General features: G+C 36.5%; 1 protein-coding gene across 11 annotated transcripts in view; it reads right to left on the minus strand.

The window, feature by feature from the left end:
- The window catches only part of ncam1a (neural cell adhesion molecule 1a), a 255,652-nt gene that overhangs the window by 80,413 nt on the left and 153,152 nt on the right, over positions 1 to 22,087 (minus strand). For all 11 annotated transcript variants that reach the window (XM_051876836.1, XM_051876831.1, XM_051876832.1 and 8 more), the window contains exons 2-6: positions 4,942 to 5,016; positions 3,695 to 3,904; positions 3,180 to 3,323; positions 1,547 to 1,684; positions 54 to 171 (exon numbers count right to left, since the gene is read on the minus strand). In XM_051876836.1, the coding sequence (XP_051732796.1) occupies positions 54 to 171; positions 1,547 to 1,684; positions 3,180 to 3,323; positions 3,695 to 3,904; positions 4,942 to 5,016 (685 nt within the window). The remainder of the gene's footprint in view (positions 1 to 53; positions 172 to 1,546; positions 1,685 to 3,179; positions 3,324 to 3,694; positions 3,905 to 4,941; positions 5,017 to 22,087) is intronic.

Here is a 22,087-nt window from a genome sequence, read left to right on the forward strand (position 1 = left end):
CACAGACAGATAAAGGGGCTGCTAAAAAAGAGTGGATGAGAAATGACACGTACCGTGCCCACGTGACGGTGGGTTCTGGGTAGCCATCTGCGTAACAGGCCAACGTCACAGCCTGGTTGATGTCTGCAGTGGCATTAAGCTCAGTGTAGCGGGTCCTGATACTTGGCTTAACTGGGAGAAAACGAGAAAGGTGAAAAGAACATTCTGGTAAATACTAATATATTAAAGGGATAGATCACCTGAAATTGACAAAAACATTTTTTTTTTCTGTGGAGCTCATTTTCCTTTAATGAGGAGGTCCATCTATAAAAAAATAAAATAATAAAATAAACTAAGAAATAAATAAAAACATTATAAAAGTTATAATTATCAAATAAACCTGACATTGTATATTATGAATATGGCTGGCTCCTTGACGAATTGCTTTATTTCTCTCTTGTAAGTTGCTTTGGATAAAAGTGTCAGCTAAATGCATAAATGTAAGGGTAAATAAACTATATAATACATTGTAAAGTTTTCTGAAGCCAGTCATCACTAAATAACAACGAGAATGTCACATTGTGTCATTATATCACGAAAAAGTTGCCTTCAGAACTCTTGGAATACAGTGCACAAGTCATTTGGACTACTTTAAATGTAGGTGTTTGTCAGTTTTGGAGCTTTTTTCTATTTCTGCAATTATGAAAAAAAGAAAGAAAAGTTCTTTTTTTAAAAAAAAAAGACCCCCCCCCATAAAATTACAGATTTTTGTTTTTGGGAGAATATATTCCATTACACACAGCATTTAAAAAAAACAGCATTTATGTATTGTTTTCTAAAAAAAAAAAATATCTAAATAAAATACATGTACTTAAGCAAAATAAGATTATAATCTATGAAAAATTCTTGACTTAAGTTTATTTTAAAAAAATTTTAGGCATATATTTTTCATGGGGGGCATACATTTTTCATGACCTGGAGGTCGTGGGTTCGAGTTTCAGTACTGGCAGGATTGCTGTGCCGATTTCAAAACACTGCTTCATGAACCTTCAAAGCTTTACGAATCTTACGAAACAAAAGATTCGTAAAGTTTCGAAGCTTCGTGAAGCAGTGCTTTGAAATCGCCCATCACTAGATGTTGAATAAAGTCGCTATTTTTGATTTTTTTTTTTTTTTGGCGCACAAAAAGTATTCTTGTCACTTTATAATATTAAGTTTGAACCACTGTAGTCACATGAACTGTTTTAAATATGTCTTTAGTAGCTTTCTGGGCGATGAAAAAGGAAATGATCTTGCTGGCAATGGAGGCCTCACTGAGCCATCGGATTTTATCAAAAATATCTTAATTTGTGTTCCGAAGATGAATGAAGGTCTTACGGGCATGGAACGACATGAGGGTGAGTAATTAATGACATAATTTTCATTTTTGGGTGAACTCACCCTTTAATATATACTGCTTTCAAATGAAACTGTCAAAGCAGAACCGACTAATTGGTGTAAATGTGTGTCTCTGCTCCCGTGTCCATGTGAGGCAAAAGAGCAGGTGGCTCTGAGATAGAGTCCTCACCATTGACAATGACCTTAATGACCCTGAGGTCGATTTCTCCCCGGGCCATGATGCGGCCCTCGCAGGTGTAGTCACCCTCATCTGACTTTTTGATGCCACGGATCTGGAGGTGGTTGTTGCTTAAGACCTCGAAACGGACTGTAGGTGTGAGATAGAAACAGAGAGGGGGAAAAAGTGAGAGAGGAATCAAAATGAGACTGTAATTACTCTTGAGTAAGATAAGGAGGCCATGTTAACGAGCCTCTCATTACATGCTGGGCAGAAAAATGACTCGCTGCACATCTTCTCCCATATAAAATCATCTTTATGGGCTTTTCTGCAGTGCTATCTATATTCAAGATGCAAAGTAAAGGTGCATATAAAATTTTAAGCCTGTGGAGACAGTAAAACAGTACTGATATGTTAAAAATGATGAAAACACAAATCCAGCTAGATAAAGCACAGCTTTCTAGCCTAGAAATGTTGTAAATGGAATACTTGATTACTATTTAGTAATACAGTGGACACTGCCAACTACTTTTGTTTTTAAGTAGTATACTGCAGAAATAGTAAGAGTAGTACACTCTAAAAAATGCTGGGTTAAAAATAACCCAAGTTGGGTTAAATATGGACAAGCCCAATGACTGGGTTGTTTTGATCCAGTGGTTGGGTTAAATGTTTGACGCAACCTGCTGAGTAGTTTTATTTAACTTAACTATTGTTTAAAAATGACTATATTGCTCACTTAAAATGAACCCAAAATACATTGGAAATTAACATTTATTAATATGTTTAATAAATGAACATTTATTAACAAGTTTAATAAATAATAATTAAATAATAAACATTTATTAAATTGCTTATTAATAAATGTTCACCTTTTAATTATAACTGTTGCCTCTAGTAATTATGTGTCTGATTTTTAATTTCCAACCTATTTTGGGTTCATTTTAAACCAGTCATATAGCAATTTATAATCAATATTTGAGTTAAATAAAACTACCCAACACGTTGGTCAAACATTTAACCCAACCGCTGAGTCAAAACAACCCAATCGCTGAGTTTGTCCATATTTAACCCAACTTGGGTTGTTTTTAACACAGCATTATTAAGAGTGTATGTTACATAGACAGTGTTTTGTGTCATACTTCATCCGAACTACAAGAAACATCAGTCAAACAAAAGAAGAGCACAGAAGAGGTTAATGAGAGAAATGTGGAAAATGTGTTATTTACATAGAGCAGTTTGGTTTTCAAGCTCCGCTACAATTAGTGGTTTTGGAGTGAAAATCTCATCTAGCAGAGGCCTGAGTTCACGTCTCACAGCAGAGAACTGCGGTCACCGTTTCTTCCAGCGGTCTCTGAGGGAGGAGCCTTTCGAGTTTAAAATAGTTTCATCCAAAATGAGGCTTGAATCGACAAACAAAACGGTGCAGATGAAAACAGCATAAAACTCTGAGTACTCGAGTTCTCTCAATAAAAATACAGGTGCTTCATTTTTGCTGTTTTCATTGTCACAGTGCTAAGAGAGCTCACACATGATTTTGACAGGAAATATGAAAGTAAGTACGGGAGAGACATGAAGACAGTGAAATATGAGGAAAACATTGAGAGAGAGACTGAAAGAGATCTGCTTGTGGTACTGTAAGTCTTACCATCAGTCTCAGGCTGGATTCTTATCTTTTTATACTTCCAGATGATAGTTGGGGGTGGTGAGCTGATGACGTCACAGATGATGTCAGCATTATCCTCCTCATTGAACTCTTGAGGCGATGGAGCATTTTGGAAAGTGAGTTTCTCTGAAAAAGACATTTGAAATGCACTTCTTAGATCATCTTGTCCGACTATTGACAAATTGTCAAAGTTTGAAAAGCAAAGTTGTACAAGATATTAAGGATTGTTTTCAGAAAGAAAATACGTGAGCATACTTAAATATATATTTTAGAGAAGGTTTATTTCTGGTTTAAGAAAAACAAACTTAATTATTAAATAATATATTATTTTAAGTATGTTTATAAATTTTAATGGAAAACAAGACAAAATACTGAGAAAGACTTTTTTTTTTTGCATTGCATTTCATAGAAAGAAGTTTTTTTTACAACTTCAATAATTAAATAAAAACAATATTTATAATAAATAACATTTTACTTATGGTTAATATGTTACTTACGGAAAATTTTTACGATGACAGTGCCCTGAGATTCCTTGTCCCCGCTTTTGGCCACACACTTGTACATGCCTGCATGGTCGATGTTAGCATTGTAGATTGTAAGTGTCGACGAGGATTCGTCATTCTTGCTGACGCTGATGTCTGGTCTCCCTGGACTGAGCTTTTCCCCATTGGGTGCAAACCAGTCTATTTCCTTAGCATCTCCAACAACTGAAAACAGAGACAGACAGACAGAGAGAAGACACTATGATAGACCGTCAGCCCATCAGCCGCGAGACAAACTGCACTTTTGCCTTAAATGCATTTAAACGGCCTGTCTACTCAACAATTCATCTTAATCTGTGTGCATTAGCGTATTCAAAATCCATCTCCATAAACTGACTCAAGAACAGAGTTAGACAATATTGCTAAAATCACATTATTACATTACATTTCCATATTTTGCATGTATTCTATACATGTTTTATAACAAAACACTTTCTTAAAACCACATCTATGTTTACTATAACATGTTCATATATCTGTCACATTTCATATATTTTAATATTTAATATATTTAACATAATTTTAACATGAATTTAACATTTGAACATCAGAATTTTAGATCAGAATTCAGACAGATCATGACAGACAGTTTGAAACGATTCACGGAAATGAACAACAATCATGAATGTTGCTTTTTTAGAAATAATTACAACAACATTCATTAATTAATGATGTTGCTTAATTTTATACCTGGAACAAAAATATTCATAATATGTATTTACAATTTTTAATATATCATCCAGTGCTACTGCAGGACACACTCAAGATGGTTCATGTGCGTTAAAATATTTCACAAAACCCATGAAAATACCTGTAAACCAAACACAATATAGTCACATTTTCTTTTTTCCCCTTTTATGAGTCCTCTGAATATTTCAAATGTTCCTCATTTATAATAGAAGTTGTTTTTGATTTTCATCTAGCATTATTCCTAAACATTACATTTTGCTCTGTACCAAAAAATCAAGGACTATAATTCACAAACTGATTCACTGCAAAAGTCAGAGATGTCAATGAATTTATCTGCAGTGAATAAGCACATCAAAGCTTTAGTCAACCTCGCCCACCCATCAGAATGAAAGGGCTTGTTTAAATGCACTGAACAGAGCAGTAACGGCAGGTTTGAAATCAAAAGCACTTTATGAAGGTTAAATGTGACGTGACCCCCGATATGTTTCATCACAGGAGGGTCATCCTCCTACCTTCACACAAAAAGAATTTGGACTCTCCCACGCTGATCTCTCCCTGGGCCGGAGTGATATCCACTTGCAAAGCAGCTGGGGAGACAGAGAGAAAAACATATTTCAGAAATAACCCAGATACAAATCACCAATCATACAAGGAATGTGCAAAACTATTTAAAAAATATATTTTTTTTATATTTTACTGGCCCCAAACTATTGAATCATTGTAGTGTATATTATCTATCAAATTAAAATCCCCTGATATTTGGTCCATGACTTTGGGAAACCAGATATTGGTTATCATCATGACCCATTCTTAAATTATACCCATACACACTTGTACATGTTCCTCCTACACATCCTAACTGAAGCTTTTCAGCAGAAAGCTTTTCTTTGCTATCTAATTACTAAGGTAGTTTACATAAAATCACACTTTTTTGTCTTGAAACTAAAAGAAGCAGCATATGCTGTACATCCCCAGTGACTAGGTCTGCCAACCAATTAAAACGCACTCCTGGGAAGGATGTTGTCAGTGGGTGTACGAGGAGCACAAGGCCGTGCATTTTTGGACCTGAAGATAACAACACGTCAATAGTGCTGGCTCTTTTCCAGCTCTGTTAATATGGCAGACGGAGATGAGTATGTACCGCGGTACAGAAACGGGTGCGCGGGGTGGTGGCATACAAGAGCAATGTGCAGTAAACCGTAGCCATGGTAACCCCAAGTACTGTCACAAGCACTTATTGAAAAACCCCAGTGTTAGGCAGGCTGATTCTCGGACTAATATGACAATTAGGGCTCTGCACTATCAGAAATACGGTGAATTATAGGTCTCTCGCAAACTTATTTTCCACCCACAATTACCTGGGGGTTCTGAACTACACTGATATTTCATAGTGGTACCTTAAGCTTCAATTTTCCAGTTTAATGGAAGGCACTTGATCGAGCTCCCTGAACATTTTCTTTCGTGTGCAGTTGGGGACCGTAATGCTGTAAATGATGGCATATTAGTTTCCAGATATGAGGCTAATACATTTCATCTTCCTGCATCAACTGTGGTGAATGAGATGAGCCCAGGCAGCAAGCAGCCATTAGCTCCACAAGCAATGGATGCCATCACATCGCAAGAAAAAGAGATGAAGGCAAACCGCTCTATCTCATAAGTGAAACTGTACCTACAGAAAAACAACATCTGATTGTTTCTTCTGTCAGAGGAATCACTGCAGGCAGTGTCATTGAGCTTGTCAGTCATAAACACTATAATCTGTCAAGAAATTATAGGAATGCTTTGTTTCCTGTTTGCAACTGAAGAGGAACTGACCAAGAACCAAACCACACGAGATAGATCTACACAGCAGCATTCTGCAACTTAGAGCTTGCTTGTACACATTGATATCATGCGTAATAAAAACAAACAAACAAACAAACATTTAATTCAATATATCAGATTTACTCTTCATCTAATTCTTGTACACTGCAAAAAGACTTTTGAATTTACATCGAGCTATTCAACTTTTATAACTAAGATATATTTAGACTGGGAAATGTATTTTCTTTTTTCTGTATTAGTTTTAATGGGTTTCACTATATCAATGTTCTTTCTATAATTACATTATTTTATTTATAATACTTTCTTATGAATATCCTATAATAAATATACAGTGCACAACATAAATGAGTAAAACTTAACAAATTCAGCAATTACTATTTACTTAGAAGACATGATAGGGTTCTTTAGAGATATAATGTTCCAGCAAGTCAATTACCAAAGAAGCATGTCAAAATTATTCAGAAAGATAAGATTTTCTTAACAAAGTGATAAAATTTTGTGTTGCAAAAAAAGCACACACACCTAAAAGTTACTAAATAAAACTAAATAAAAATTTTCTGGTGTAAGTTTAAGGCAATTTTTGATCAACAGGTAAATATGTTGAACCAAAACATTTAAAGAGAAGTAATTTCTTGACAATTAGATGTGTTATATAGCCCACTGAATCAGACTTAATGCTGACAACAATGGAATCACTTGGGAGAGAACTGTCAGAAGACTTATTTCACAAAAGAGGACAATGGTACAAGATCATTAGCATTACCAAATCATTGTTTTAAGTGTGAAAATATAGCAAAAGTAACACAGAAATTCAAAAACTATGGACTTGTGACAAGGCCCCTGAAATAATCAGGCCTTCATTTTAAGCTTTCGTTTAGTGATGAGGGATTTTTTGCTAGACAAAGAGCAGGAGAAACAACAAGCGAGTGTCTCAGAGCCAGCAAAAGCTATGAAAAGAGTGACTGTTTATCTCACAGAGTAAGATGCGGGGTGCAGAAGTGACATGCATGGTTGTTGTTCTCACTGGAACTATATACCCACTGTAGCCAAATCACAGTAAAGTCAGTTAGTCTTTTCCCAGGCCCATATTTACAAAATATAGACTTCTGGGAATCCATACTCTGGTCTCATAACACTAAATCAGTCATTTTGGATCTAACAGCATCCAAAATGTTATGGTGTTGGCAGAGGAGGAGTACAGTGAGAAGTGCCTGGTTCCCACAATAAAGTTCAGTGGTTGTAAATCTCTTATATAGGGATGTATGAGCGCTGAAAGTGTGAGGGAGTTGTGCTTTATCAATGCTGTCATGAATTCACACACCACTGTGTGATGTAATACACAAACTTGAAACAGAAGATGCTACTCTCTCCTCATTCCCTGTGTTGTTGGGCATTTTTTCAACATGACAATGATGATATGCATTCTCCCAAGGTAAAAAACCTTCTGTGGACATGTATTTCACCCAATCTTAAAGGGATAGTTTACCCAAAAATGAAAATTCTGTCATTTACTCACCCTCAGGTTGTTCCAAACCTTTGTACACAAAGGAAGATATTTGGAAGAATGTTTGTAACCAAGCAGACCCCCCTACAGACCTACAGACCAGTATTTCATCATAAAGCTCCAAGATAGAAAGTGTCATGTGTGGTTGTGAGAATATTTGCTCTAGTATCTGCAGTCAAGCAAAGAACATCTCTATTTGTTTGTCTGTATATGAAATGCAACTAGAGATATCCGCTGACGTTAAAGTACCGTGGGAGGAAACAGTGGTTCTGTCTTGTTTTCTCAAAATGAATTTCCAGACAGTGCGCTTACACTTTCAGCACATATCGAAAAAGGAAAAATGTCTTCAAAATCAAGTCTTAAGTGCACTCAGTCAGTACCCCAGCTATATTACTTGCTCCCTGAGCTTGAAAAGTCTCTATATATACTTAATCTGAGTAAAATACAGTAATCCAATATCTTATCCATGTATTGTGTAAAAAAATCAGTCTAAAAAACTCATAAGCACAAAAAAAACTTGCAGCAGGGAAAAGGCCAACATATTAAATTTGCCTATGACTTAAGTTGTTTGTTCACTGAAAGCATTTACGCTTAAGAAATAGTCCAATTTCCACTCAAAAACACCAGAGCTTTTGAACAACTCAACAAAATAAATAAACGCAGACCATGAGAAATCCGGTACAGTGATGATATTGTTATTTGAACTTCTTTGACTTGGTAATGCAGTCTTGAGGCTGTATATTGAATGAAGCCAAATGTTTGGACTCCTTGTGTAGCGAGTGTCAATACAGCAAAAGTGCAGTGCTGTGTCCTTGTTGAGAGCACAAGGAAGGCAAATGAACACATAAAACACAATAGGATGGCAAATCGATAAGCCTAATTACAAAATAAATCCGAAACAGCTCAGCCTTAGAGGTGGTAACTCGCTGTGTCGCCAGCAGGATCATCTAGCATCTTTTACTCCTAATCTTCAGAGATAACTGCAGGCCACTTAGCAAAATTAGCATATCATATCATGATTTGACAGATAGAATATAGCACAATAACAATACAGATGCAAACAGACCAGCAAATGAGGAGAGTGAGTTAATATGCTAAAAATCTGTGAGGAAACTCTCAGTATTTGTCTATGTCCAACCAAGGTGTAAAGGTTTGACTGGTTAGCATGGCCCTGGCAAGCTACTGCCATTGAGATGAATGGGAATGCTAACCAATATCTTTCTACAGGTATTATAGACCTTTCTGGGCCAAACGCAGAATAATATTATAAAGCAATAAGAAGCAAGAAAGAGCTTTAGTTTTCAAACTGTACCCACAATAAGCCTGAACATATCAAATGTAGCCATCTTGAATATGGGCTATAGCTCTCTTACAATGCTATCTTTCAAATGAGGAATATATATTACATTGTGTATCTACATCCAATCTAATTTCCTCTTGACTTTACGATCACATATTTCTGCTTGTAAAATCCTGCATTTATTAGATGTCAAATTTTCTATTAAATGTATGTATTAGTCTTTGACGGCTAATGAAAACAGCTCTGCATTTTCCCAAGTTCATTGATGTGTTACCAATCCGTGTGTTTGCGTCTGACACAAAGCTACATCCTCTACATTAAATCACTATATTCATGTAAATACACAGCTGCGGCAATTCATCTCCGTACTCTGGTGAAACATGCCAGCAAACATGGTGTATTAATCCCTGTGTAACGGAGGCAGAGACACTGATGTTGGCAAAACACACGACTATTAATCACAGAGGCTTCACAAAGACTTCGAGGAGATGAGCTGTCCACACGTTGACGTGTGCCGGACGTTGGGTGTCAACTCAGAGAAAGCTTACATTTCTGTGGGCCAGATTAAAGAGATTCTCCCACTGACAAACTTTCTTGACAGCAAGTTTATTTTTACCATTCTGCAGAAATAAGGTGCTTTGAAATGCCATGTCAGGCGAGCTATGAAAGGAAGATGAAAGAGCATGGGCAAACTCTGATATGTATGATGTCATTCCTTCTCAGCAGATTTAAGGCTAGCTCAAACACGTTCACACACACACCTGGTACAAAGCATGGAGTTGCTGAGTTCTCATTTCAAGACATGATTTTATTAGACACACCACTAGGTGAGGTGCATCTGAGATTGAATATGAATCTACTTCTCCATTCAGATTTTTTCTCAGGTTGTCAGTGATTAATGATTTGGTAATATTCATAAATTATGGGTAGACACATGTTAAGTGTCTGTTTTAGCCTCTACACATCACATAGTTTACGTTTTTCATTAAACACAGAGATCAGTGTGACAGCTACATAATCAAAATTAACCATTTCATCATATAAGATGCCACCTGGAACAGAATGTGTTACAAGTCCAGTCACAAACTAATGACTCTTTTAAAGGGATAGTTCACCTAAAACTGAATATTCTGTCATCATTTGCTCACCCTCAAATTGCTCCAAACCTGTATGATTTTTTTCTTCTTCTGCTAAACATAAAAGAAGATATTTTGAAGAATGTTGGTAATCAAACAGTTGATGGACCCTATTGACTTCCAAAGTATTTTTTTCATACTATGGAAGTCAATGAGGCCCATCAACTGTTTGGTTACCAACATTCTTCAAAATATCTTCTTTTGTGTCCAGCAGAAGAAAGGAATTCATACAGGCTTCGGACACCTTGAGGGTGAGTAAATGATGACAGAATTTTCATTTTTTGAGTGAACTATTCCTTTAAAGAGTCATTCAAACTGACACACAACTCAAGCATAACTGGTTTGACTCAGTCTGACAAATATTCCACTCAATGAACTCACTGAATCAGCTAGAGCAATTACTGAATTACAGGTTGTTCAAAATGACAGATACACATTTGAAAGAGTTTTTTTTAATATAATATAATATAATATAATATATAAAACAGTTAGTTCCTGTCCTTGATTCTGATGAATCACTGTGTTTTATTCACGATAAAACACGGCTATGACCGCTTCACCCAACGGTTCTATACACAACACCCTTAGCAACCACTCTTAGCAACGTAAACTGTATGTTCTCAATTGATATTGTTCATTGAAGCTCACTGTATTATGTAGAAGAGTATTGTGAGAAAGAGATCGAGTGAGCGAGTTTATTACCTGCATTCAGATTTAGCATTTTCCTTCAGGTCAGTCCTATGTTTATAATAAAAAAAAATCTGTTTAAATGTCTGATGTATTATCTTGTCCTTTTAACAGTTAAGGGGTTTTCCCGTGACTGACAGCGCTAGTCAAAGCATTTGTCAGTTGCGTCTTGTTCCGTGTTCACAACAATTCAGTCTTTTCAATGTAAAAGTCTTCGCTACTGACTGACTCACTCGTAAGGACAATCTTTGCTGCCATCTAATGGCGTTATAATGTAAATTCTGTTGCTGTTCATGGTCAGGGACTATTTTTTTCCGGCGGAAGGAAGGCTTTTAGTTAAAGTTTACTTCATGAAATGCATTAATACATATTTTTGCCTAACAACGCCCTTCAGCCGTGACTTATTCACGATACAGCACAGCCTCGAGTACCTTATTGCTTACATAACATAACATAACATAACATAACATAACATAACATAACATAATAGAATATGTGTTCAAAAAGTTTGGGGTTCATAACATCTTTTAATGTTTTTGAATGAAGTCTCTAAAGTGAGACTTAAGGGAGATGCAGATTTCAGGGGTTCATGTTTTTCAGAGATCTGCTGCATCGACCAACAGAAAGCTGTTTGATTTGAAAGTGAGTTCTTTGTGAGCTGTGCTTCATGCATCGCTACCCTATTGAAAATATTCAATCAACATTTTTGACCTGTGAAATTTCTTCCTAAATTAGCTAATGTGACTGCACCATTATTCTAAGGCTGCATATAGAAAGTATTCGTTGAAGAAAGGAACATTTTTTGTAACATTAAACGTTTTGTAACATAAATGTCTTTACTGTCACTTTTGATCAAATTAATTGTCTTTGTTGGATAAAAGAATTAATTTCTTTACAAAAAAAAAAAAAAAGTACTGATCCCAAACATTTTGAACAGTACTAAATTACATAATATTACATCATATAGCCTACATATCTCTCACAAACTGTTCCTTCCTGTGCTCATCCATGTCTGAGGATTTTTGTGGTGAACTATATTTGTGACCATGTATTCCTTCTAATACAGTAGTTAATTTGATGTTGGCAGTAAATGAAACAGAGAAACTCCATGGAGAACAGCTGCTTCAGCTTAATATTTCACTTCTTACCCAACCAGCCAATGAAGGAAACCAGCATCTCTGGGGTGGCATATCAACTTTGAACTCAAAAACTTTATGCACCACCCTGCGGGGGCCCTTGGCAAGTTACTATGGAAACTGGAGGGCCTGGGATACCCTTTAGGTGGAACTTTTCCAGCAGATGCCAACACAGAGGGCGTTCGGGGTGAGAGAAAGTTATTGGATGGCCTCATTACCACGCTGATCATCCGGTCCAATTGCGCCGACTATTCCAGTTCCAGCATTTGTCTCAGTCTATGCATGCATGATATGCAGAGAATGCAGAATTAAGTTTGTCTTTAGACAAGGAAGAAGAAGAAATAAAAAAATCTGCTTATATTTTAAAGCAGTCTGACTTTAAGGCAATTACAAAAAGTAATAACAGCTTAGGGAAAAGAGTCATAGTCCACTGTTTTGCGATTTTCAAGGTTACACGGCACCATATTGTAAGAACAGATGGGAGAGTAGCTCTGAGGTTCTATTTTAACACTCTGTGATCCAGAGAAATGCAGGAAATAAGTGACTAGCAGAAACTTTATCACTTTCCTCATATTTAGGGCAGTTCCATCCCTCAAAGTTTCACAAAAACATTGGCTTCCTTCGTCAGCTTACTAGGGGCAAAATCAATGAACAACAACGCTCCATTCAAAAACAATTACAAACACCCACAACTAACATTTGGACCATCCAAACTATTTTCAGAAGCTCTTCATCTCTGAATAATTAGGCACTGAATCAAAACAGAACATCCAAACGTAAATGAGAAATTACACTCCAGGTCCACACTACGGAGAACCAACAGATGTCCATTAACGACGATTAAAGAGATGTGTGAGACAGACAATTGAATAAACAAAGCCTCTGACATGAAACTAATTATTTGAGATGTTTTGCTTTACTTTGAGAAGTTCACAAGTGTTGAGGAGAATGCTTATATGTAATACCAAAATCCATAAAGCTAATAGGATTATAGACAACACAAATCCAACATAAGTATGAGCCTATACATGTGGACAAAAGAAGTGACATGTATAATCCACGCCTAAAAATTCTCCATTTATGTTTAAGAGGGCTACATGATACATATCAAATGTCTTCTTTTGAGAAGATATTCTGTTTATCCCGGGATCAAAATGCTACTACACCAGAGGGCAGCATAAATAAAACAGCTGTGATCTAGAAAATAAGTAGTATTGTCGACCTTCGCCTCAGAGGTATGTGTAAATGCTCTCCCAGAGGTAATGGTAGACGGCAAAGTAGCAACCAAAGTGCATGACTGCAGAATAAGAGCAAAGCGTCTGTCTCAAGGACCACAAAGCAAGATAAAGCCCCCTGTGCTACTGACCTGCTGCTTCTACTCGAAGACTGACTTCGATACATTTAAAGTTTACACAGATAAACAGGCAGGACCCTTACAAGGAATTACAAGCTTGTGATGGTGGGAATGATGACAGTTGGCTTTAGAGTAGTGGTTCTCAATCTTTCTGAATTCATGGCGTCCCATTGTCCACCACAATATTTAAAATCCCAACGACTTTTCCAGTTTTTTGTGATTTAATGGATTATAGGATAACGATTTAAAACATTTTTTACTCATCATTTTTACCCTATAAAATATTTTTAAAGTGTCTTAGAGTTTGCCATAACTAGAAAAATGTATATTCATTATGAAAATACCATGGATTTAGAAGATTTCATTAATTTACATGACTTTTACAGGTTTAACATACTCCAGTAATGTTTGTTTTATTTACAACATTGAAAAATATATTTCTTTACAGTGTAAATCCATGTTTTTCAATAAAAATAAATATCTTGAGTTGGCTTACTTTAATGCTTGTTTTGTATTATTTAAAATAATTTTAAGTCATCTTGAAGCCCCCTTAGAAATTCTCTTGTATCTTCCTGTCTGAAAGCTAATTTTATAAAATAACCTAACCTAAACCTCTTAAACCAACATAAAGTAGTTAGCTGGTCTCTCAAAACGTGTCTTCACTTCCTACTAAAAACATCAGCTGCCATCAGCAAAGGTTATGTTGAGGATTATCATCTCGACAGTAGCAGTGGCCCTGTTTACACCTGGTATTAAGAAGTGTTTTCATCAATCAGAACACAAGTGAATGACACTAAATACAGGTGTAAACAGGGTTTAAAACATTTTGAGCTTGTCCACTTACAACCACTTCCAGAGGTAGTTGAAAACGCATTGATTTCTTAGTGTAGACGCTCATGTGGTCGGATGCATTCGAACAGCCACAAAAGACCACCAACTCTCTGCCTACTGATCAAATGGGTAAACATTATAGGAAGCGCATATGCCAGAAGAGATTTAAACTTTGTTGGCTAAGGAACTTACACTACAACAATGCACAATTTTTTTTTTTTTTTTTTTTTTTATGATACCCGTTCGCATGGATCCATGAAAATGATTAAAGGAACACTCCAATTATTTTGAAAATAGGCTCATTTTCCAACTCCCCTAGAGTTAAACAGTTGAGTTTTACCGTTTTCGAATCCATTCAGCCAATCTCCGGGTCTAGCGGTACCACTTTTAGCATAGCTTAGCATAGTTCATTGAATCTGATTAGACCGTTAGCATCTCGCTCAAAAATGACCAAAGAGTTTCGATATTTTTCCTATTTAAAACTTGACTCTTCTGTAGTTACATCGTGTACTAAGACCGACGGAAAATGAAAAGTTGCGATTTTCTAGGCCGATATGGCTAGGAACTATACTCTCATTCCGGCGTAATAATCAAGGAACTTTGCTGCCGTACCATGGGTGCAGCAGGCGCAATGATATTACGCAGCGTCTCTCACAAATGTCTCCATGGTTGCAAGGCACTCTCCCTGTGCAAGCAGGGGGTCACAGGCGCTACATAATATCATTGTGCCTGCTGCACCCATATCGGCCTAGAAAATCGCAACTTTTCATTTTCCGTCGGTCTTGGTACACGATGTAAACAGTCAAGTTTTAAATAGGAAAAATATCAAAACTCTGGTCATTTTTGTGCGAGATGCTAACGGTCTAATCAGATTCAATGGACTATGCTAAGCTATGCTAAAAGTGGTACCGCCAGACCCGGAGATCGGCTGAATGGATTCGAAAAAGGTAAAACTCAACTGTTTAACTCTAGGGGAGTTGGAAAATGAGCCTATTTTCAAAAAAAGTGGAGTGTTCCTTTAAAAACGCTGTATTATGCATGCCGGGCCAGTAGTTGGTGATGTTACTTTTTAAAGAAACACTACACACCTATAGACTGAACACGTAATATGAATGTAAATGAATGCCCAAAATACATTTCTCAAAGTTTTCCGCTTTTAGTTGAAAACAGTATTGTGTAAATGCCCCCTAAGTTTGGTCTGAAGACGAAAAAAATTCCAAGCACAATATTCTCTCACTATTCCTGGTTTCTATCACCCACTTACCGCATTCGGCGTGGTCTTGAAACTATCAGAGCAGAAACAACACTGTATCCGGTCGCGTTCATATGTAATTTGCGCGAGCTTATTTCATCCATTAGAACAAAAGATCTGAAAAAGGCCATACATTTACCCGCCCATAGACTCTCCCCTTGAAGAAATTGGACAATAGAGACTGATTAAATCACTAGATGTAAATAGGAATGTATGTCCCTTGTCTACTTTTGAACCGACTGACCAAAACACATCTTGATACCAGGTGTAAACAGGGCCTTATTTGTTACAATAGCATCAGTTGTCAGTTTGCAGTTCGATAAGCATCATGTGTGGAACCAGCCTTATTATGTTGGCCAATCAAATTGTACCTGTATTGGCGGGGGCACCCATATATATATTGGGAGCCCAAGGAAATGGGCAGTGTTGATTTATGCAGTTCACTGAAATGTTCAGATCATGCAGTATGTTCAATAAATGCATAGTTTTTAAATAACGTCGTTGTTCCCTCTCGCGACACATCCGCAAAAATATACTACTGCCACGAGTAGCCAATGCCACCATCATAATAACTGTGAAGTGAAATGTGCTCTTTAAAAGCAAGGCACGTCTTCGGGATGATAAATTAGACCACTCGCTCAAAGGCTGCCACAACGTGTGACTAACATAAATTCAAATGACTTAAATATCCCTTGCCAAAAACAAGTTCATTTCATTTACATATGTTATTACCTCTAATGGTGCAGATGCCCCACGGTCTGCAGTGTCAGCTTGAAACTTGAGGGGCACCTCCCAGACTGAACACTGCCTGCAGGATACTAATTGTACTTAATGCAGATATGGGTGACTAAACATCAGAGAGACAGAACTCGCTCTCTGACTGCCGATCACACAGACAGGGCTGAAGAAATCTCATCTGCCTCACTGTCCATTTTCTTTTAACTCTTTCACTGCAATCGACGGAATTTTCCATCATTTATGACACAACGCTTTTCTGCCATTGAGGGAAATTTCCAACAATCCATGTTTTCGCTGTTATATGGTAAGGGGCGTAAAGAGTACAGAATATCTGGTCCAAAACACAAGTGAAGAAAAAGCAGAAACAAGCAAAAGAAGATTTTTTTTTTTTTTTTTTTTTGAATCCGATCTGGACAGAGTCTTTGACAAAAACAGCTTTTTGTTCAAAATGTTGCTTTTTTATGAAACTCACCCACATTCAAGTGTTGATAAAAAAGAATGCATGAAGCTAGAATTTTGTTGTTGTTGTTTAAGAGCAGAGACTCTGTTCCTTTTTTTTCCTTCTCCCTATTGTATGTTCAGATATTCATTCAACAACAAAATATTCTGGGGGCCATGAAAATTTTGTGAAAAGGATCAAAAATACTGGCTCTGACTGGCAAATTAAAAAAAAAAAAAAAATGCTGGCAGGGAAAGAGTTCAGCAGCAGTTCACCCAAAGAAATAAATAAATAAAATTATTTATTTTGTTTATTGATTATTCATTTATGTGAGTATTTATATGGTTTATGAGTAAATAACAATACAAATATTTTTTTATTATTGAATAAAATTTGATTATTAAAAGTTATAAAACAACAACAACAACAACAACAATAATAATATATCATGCTGTAAAAAATATATTTTTAGTGGAACACAATATTTTAACTTAATAGTTATTTTAATGTTATGGCCAAAAAATGATAAATAAATAATATTAAAATTCTACAGAATTTTGTTTAAAAAAATAAAACAAAAACAAAACACTAAGTAACAAAAATAAATCGTTTAAAATGTTAAATGTGAATTTTAACACCACAACATTATAAAGTACCATATAAAAAATATATATTATTTGCTAAATATTCAATTTTTATTGTTTTATTATTCATTTATTTAGATTATATTTGATCATTATTTATTTATGCAATTAACTGCTTATCGGTATCGGCCAGCATTTTTAAATTAAATTGTAATTTAATTATATTTTTTCATTTCAGGGTGAACTATTCCTTTAAGCAAGAATAAAAGAACAGGTTCATAGTGAAGTATTTGGCTTTTCCAATGTTTCAAATGTACCGCAACACCTCTGTCTGTGAATGAGCAAGCCAGACGCAGTGTGCTCGAGGTGTGATATCAGCTGGAGCAGTAATTAAACAGAAAAGGATGATGATGTTTATGAGGTGGGTGGACGGATGCAGGTTGCTGGGGAGAAGACAATGTCTCAGGGTTCAGCGTGTGGCTGTAGATCGTCCTGATGTCTTGCCTCTCACCGTGGGACCTTGAGCCACAAGCTGTAATTAAAGTTAATTGACTTACTGTTGAAAGTCATAGAGAACAGGTGCCCCGTTGCAGCACTAGAAGAAGATTAGCCATCCTTATGATTCCCCCTTACAAACCTGCTCGTCCTGTACACTTGCTAAGTCCACATTAGCAAGGCTTTGCTACTTAATCTCAAATTTAATTCGAAAAGGAATGATGGCAAGGAACTGAAATTGCCTGGTCCTGTCAGACTGAAAAGGCGTTTGATCTGCACAAAGACAATTGCAATGTTCTGAGCGAGCTCATCGCTTTGAGCCAGTTGAGGCAGAAAACTCCTCCCTCGGAGATCAGCCCATGTAAACCAATTCCCTACCTCCAGTACCCAGCAGCACATGTCTGGTCTCATAACATCAGTTTGAGAAGCTAACTACAACTTTAACCAACAAAACGGCCGTCTGTCTGAATTGGGAATTCAACGGTTCCTCCAAACTAAACTCCAAGTAAACCCCGTCGAGAGTGTCTCTCCTGCAAATAAATACCCAGCATGCCATTTAGCTGAGCGTGTAATTTGTTTGCGCTGTGGACCGTGGTCTCTCCATGTCCCTCAGCGCCGATGAAGACAGAGGAGCACCGGGCAGAGTGATGGTATGTCCGGTAATCCTGACTAAGCCGTGTGGTGGGGGATTGAAGGGTGCTGGGGTGTCTGATGCGGCAGTCTGTCAGCTGTGCCTGTCTCGGGCTAATTACCATCCTGCTTTCAGACCAGACATGGCGTATGGAAACCGGCCAACAACTCTAAGCACACTGCTGTCCCACTCTGACCCCCATAAGCATGCTACTGCACTTATATTGAAAGACAGAAAATGGGCTGTGTAAAAATATTGACTTTCCAATTAATCGTGACCTGCATTTCAGGGATGTTCACCAACAAATGACTCTTTTGAGCTAGTTCTTTTTACTAAATCAAAAAGAGCAACCAGTGTAGTGAGAATCACAAAACGAATAATGCTTTAGGTACTTTTTACTAAATCAAAATCATACTGTGCAACCAATGTAGTCTCATTCATTTCGTTTTGAGTCAGTTCTTTTTAATTAATCAGCAACATGGAGTGCAGTGTCTGATTCATTAACACAAGACTGTTTTGAACAGGGCCTTTTAAAGGATTAGTTCACTTTAAAATGAAAATGACCCCAGGCTTTACTCACCCTCAAGCCATCCTAGGTGTATATGACTTTCTTGTTTCTGATGAACACAACCTGAGTTATATTAATAAATATCCTGATGCATCAAAGCTTTATAATGGCAGTGAATTAATAAAGTCCTTCTCAAGCAAAGCAATGCGTTTGTGTAAGAAAAATACCCATATTTAACAAGTTATAAAGTAAAATATCAAGCTTCCGCCAGATCGCCTTCTGTATTCAACTTACGAAAAAAGCATAACTGAAGCAATGTCAGTTATGCTTTTGTCGTAAGTTGAATACGGAAGGTGGTCTGGACGTAGCCTAAGCGTTTTGAACTGCGAGAGTTTTACACTTTCTTCATAAGTTGAATACGGAAGGCCGTCCGGCAGAAGCTAGATATTTTACTTGTTAAATATGGATATTTTTCTTACACAAACACATCGCTTTGCTTCAGAAGGCCTTTATTAACCCCCCAGAGCCATGTGGAGTAAGTTTATAATGGATGGATACACTTTCTTGAGCTTCATACTCGTTGGTCCCGTTCACTGCCATTATAAAGCTTTGATGCATCAGGATATTTATTAATATAACTCTGATTGTGTTCATCAGAAAGAAGAAAGTCATATACACCTAGGATGGCTTGAGGGTGAGTAAATCTTGGGGTAATTCTGATTTTAAAGTGAACTAATCCTTTAAAGAATCATTCAAAAAAAGTCTTATCAAACAATCAAGAGCTTGTGAATCAGAATCGGGAAATGTGTATCTGATTTACAAGCTCTTGCTTGTTTAAGAAGTCTCTTTTTTTAACTAGACAGGACGTATTGTATGTTATGAAGTCATTTTGCTGTACTGTAATGGCAATCCAGCTATTGATTTGGATCTAAAAACACATTTTTGGTTTAACTACTCTGGTAAGGCAGCAGTTTATTTGTCAATAAATGATACAAAAATAAATGACTCTCATTAAAATGTGGAAGCAATTATGTGGCTACCTAGTCTTCATGCTGCTTATGGAGGAACAGTACAGATTAAGGACCTCACAAAAGGCTAGACAGCATTGTCTGTTTTTAAAATACCAAACTCTCCTGAGGGTCTCTGCTTAGAGTTAAAGCCAGAAATTGCAGCTCCCATTCAGTCCTCAGCCCCACTCAGGTCTCTTAATGACGAGCCAGGGAAAACAGATTTGAGCTTTATTCTTTATGATTGGTGCTGCGAGTGGAAGAGAATGCTAGTTGAGTTTCATTCTCATGGCTGTCTGGGGGCATCCGTGTCCGGTACCAGTAAACCTGCCCCAGTTTGATTTCCTCTGAGGGCTATGAGACCCAGGAAGTGTCACATTGCTCCTCCCCTAACTATGCTGACAGTCCTGAGCTTACAGTTATGGAGAAGTATGATTGCCAGTTAAATGTATTAATTTTTTTTTAAATGAACAAATAAATAGACATATTTAAAACTTAATTTAATTAAATAAAATATTTAAAATATTAAATGTAAAAATAGATTTTTTTTTGCCTTTATTAGGACAATGTAGAAGAGACAAGCAATGGACCTTGAGCCACGACTCGAACTCGGGTCGCCTGAGGTGCAGTGCCCACAAGGATATTGCTCAGATGTATAAATCATTTTGAATACAAAACTGACATTGTATTTTTAGAAACAATTATTTTACTTTAATAACTTGTCAATTGCTTATCTTTATCCATTTACCAATTGAGTTAAAAAATGCCACTGGACAGTCAAAGGGATAGTTCATTCAAAAATGAAAATTCTGTCATCAGTTCACTCACTCTCATGTCATTCCATAAGACTTTCATTCAACTTCAAAACACAAATGAAGATATTTCTAATGAATTCTAAGAGATTTCTGTCCCTCTATTGAAAGTTTATTCACCCCCAAAAAATGAATTGAGCGGTTTAATCCAAGTCTTCTGAAGACACGCGATTGCTTTATATGATGAACATATTTAATTTAGGGTTTTATTCACTCAAATATGGTAAATGGAAACTGTCCATGCTTGACGTGTGAGAACAAACCTCATTGGTTCTTGTGGAAGCTCAAACGTGCTGGAATGGCATGCAAGAATGAACCTCATTTGTTCTCATGCATCAAGCAAGTATCCTTGAGCTTCTTTTCACCAAATTTGAGTGCTCTATGCATGTTCACTGATCAATGTTCATGTGAATAAAACCCTAAATTAAATCTTTCAATTGAGGGACAGAAAGAAATATCTTCATTTTTTTCATGTTTTGAAATTAAATGAAAGTCTTATGGGTTTGGAATGAAATGAGGATGAGTAAATGATGACAGAATTTCTATTTTTGGGTAAACTAACTGCTAAACGCATTAGAGCAGTCAATGAAATTTTCTAATTTATAAGAATTTAAAGAAACACAAGATTAAACTTTGCGTAATTTTTTTTTATGAATGTATTATTTTATTGTTACATTAACATTTTAAACAAATTAAACAGTTTTAAGTATGCCTATTAAAGGGTTAGTTCACCCAAAAATGAAAATTCTGTCATTTATTACTCACTCTCATGTCGTTCCACACCTGTAAGACCTTCGTTCATCTTCTGAACACAAATTAAGATATTTTTTATTAAATCCTATGGCTCAGTGAGGCTTCTATTGCCAGCAAGTTAATTTACACTTTCAGATGCCCAGAAAGCTACTAAAAACATATTTAGTACAGTGGTTCTACCTTAATATTATAAAGCGACAAGAATACTTTTTGTGCACCGAAAAAACAAAATAACGACTTTTCAACAATATCTAGTGATAAATTGATAGTTGATTTAATTTTTTTTAAAGTGCCACTCTTAGTCCATAGGGTATAAGGGATATATAGGGTTCCTGTCAGTGTCAGTTATCTGAAGACAAAAGTTGAATCTATTCATTTCATGAGCTAAACTGGTAAGCGTTCCACACTACTGGGAGCACTCTTCCTATCAGTAAAAATTTCAGCAGGCACAAACCGTTGCAAACTCAGACATGAGAAGACTAGTAAAACACTTAGAAGGAGACAAGAAATCCTGTTTCGCTGTCAGCTGTCTTAAGCAGCCTAAAATCTTAAGCTGTATCGATGCTGGCTAATCAAACAGCTCCCTGCTCTGCTGAATTCCCTTTGATGTGGGCAGACACCTGGAATACTGATGGCCCTTCTCCTTTGTCAGGCTGCGCGGATCGAA

Source organism: Ctenopharyngodon idella, chromosome 21 (assembly GCF_019924925.1).
Source record: "Ctenopharyngodon idella isolate HZGC_01 chromosome 21, HZGC01, whole genome shotgun sequence".
Classification (NCBI taxonomy): Eukaryota; Metazoa; Chordata; class Actinopteri; order Cypriniformes; family Xenocyprididae; genus Ctenopharyngodon; species Ctenopharyngodon idella.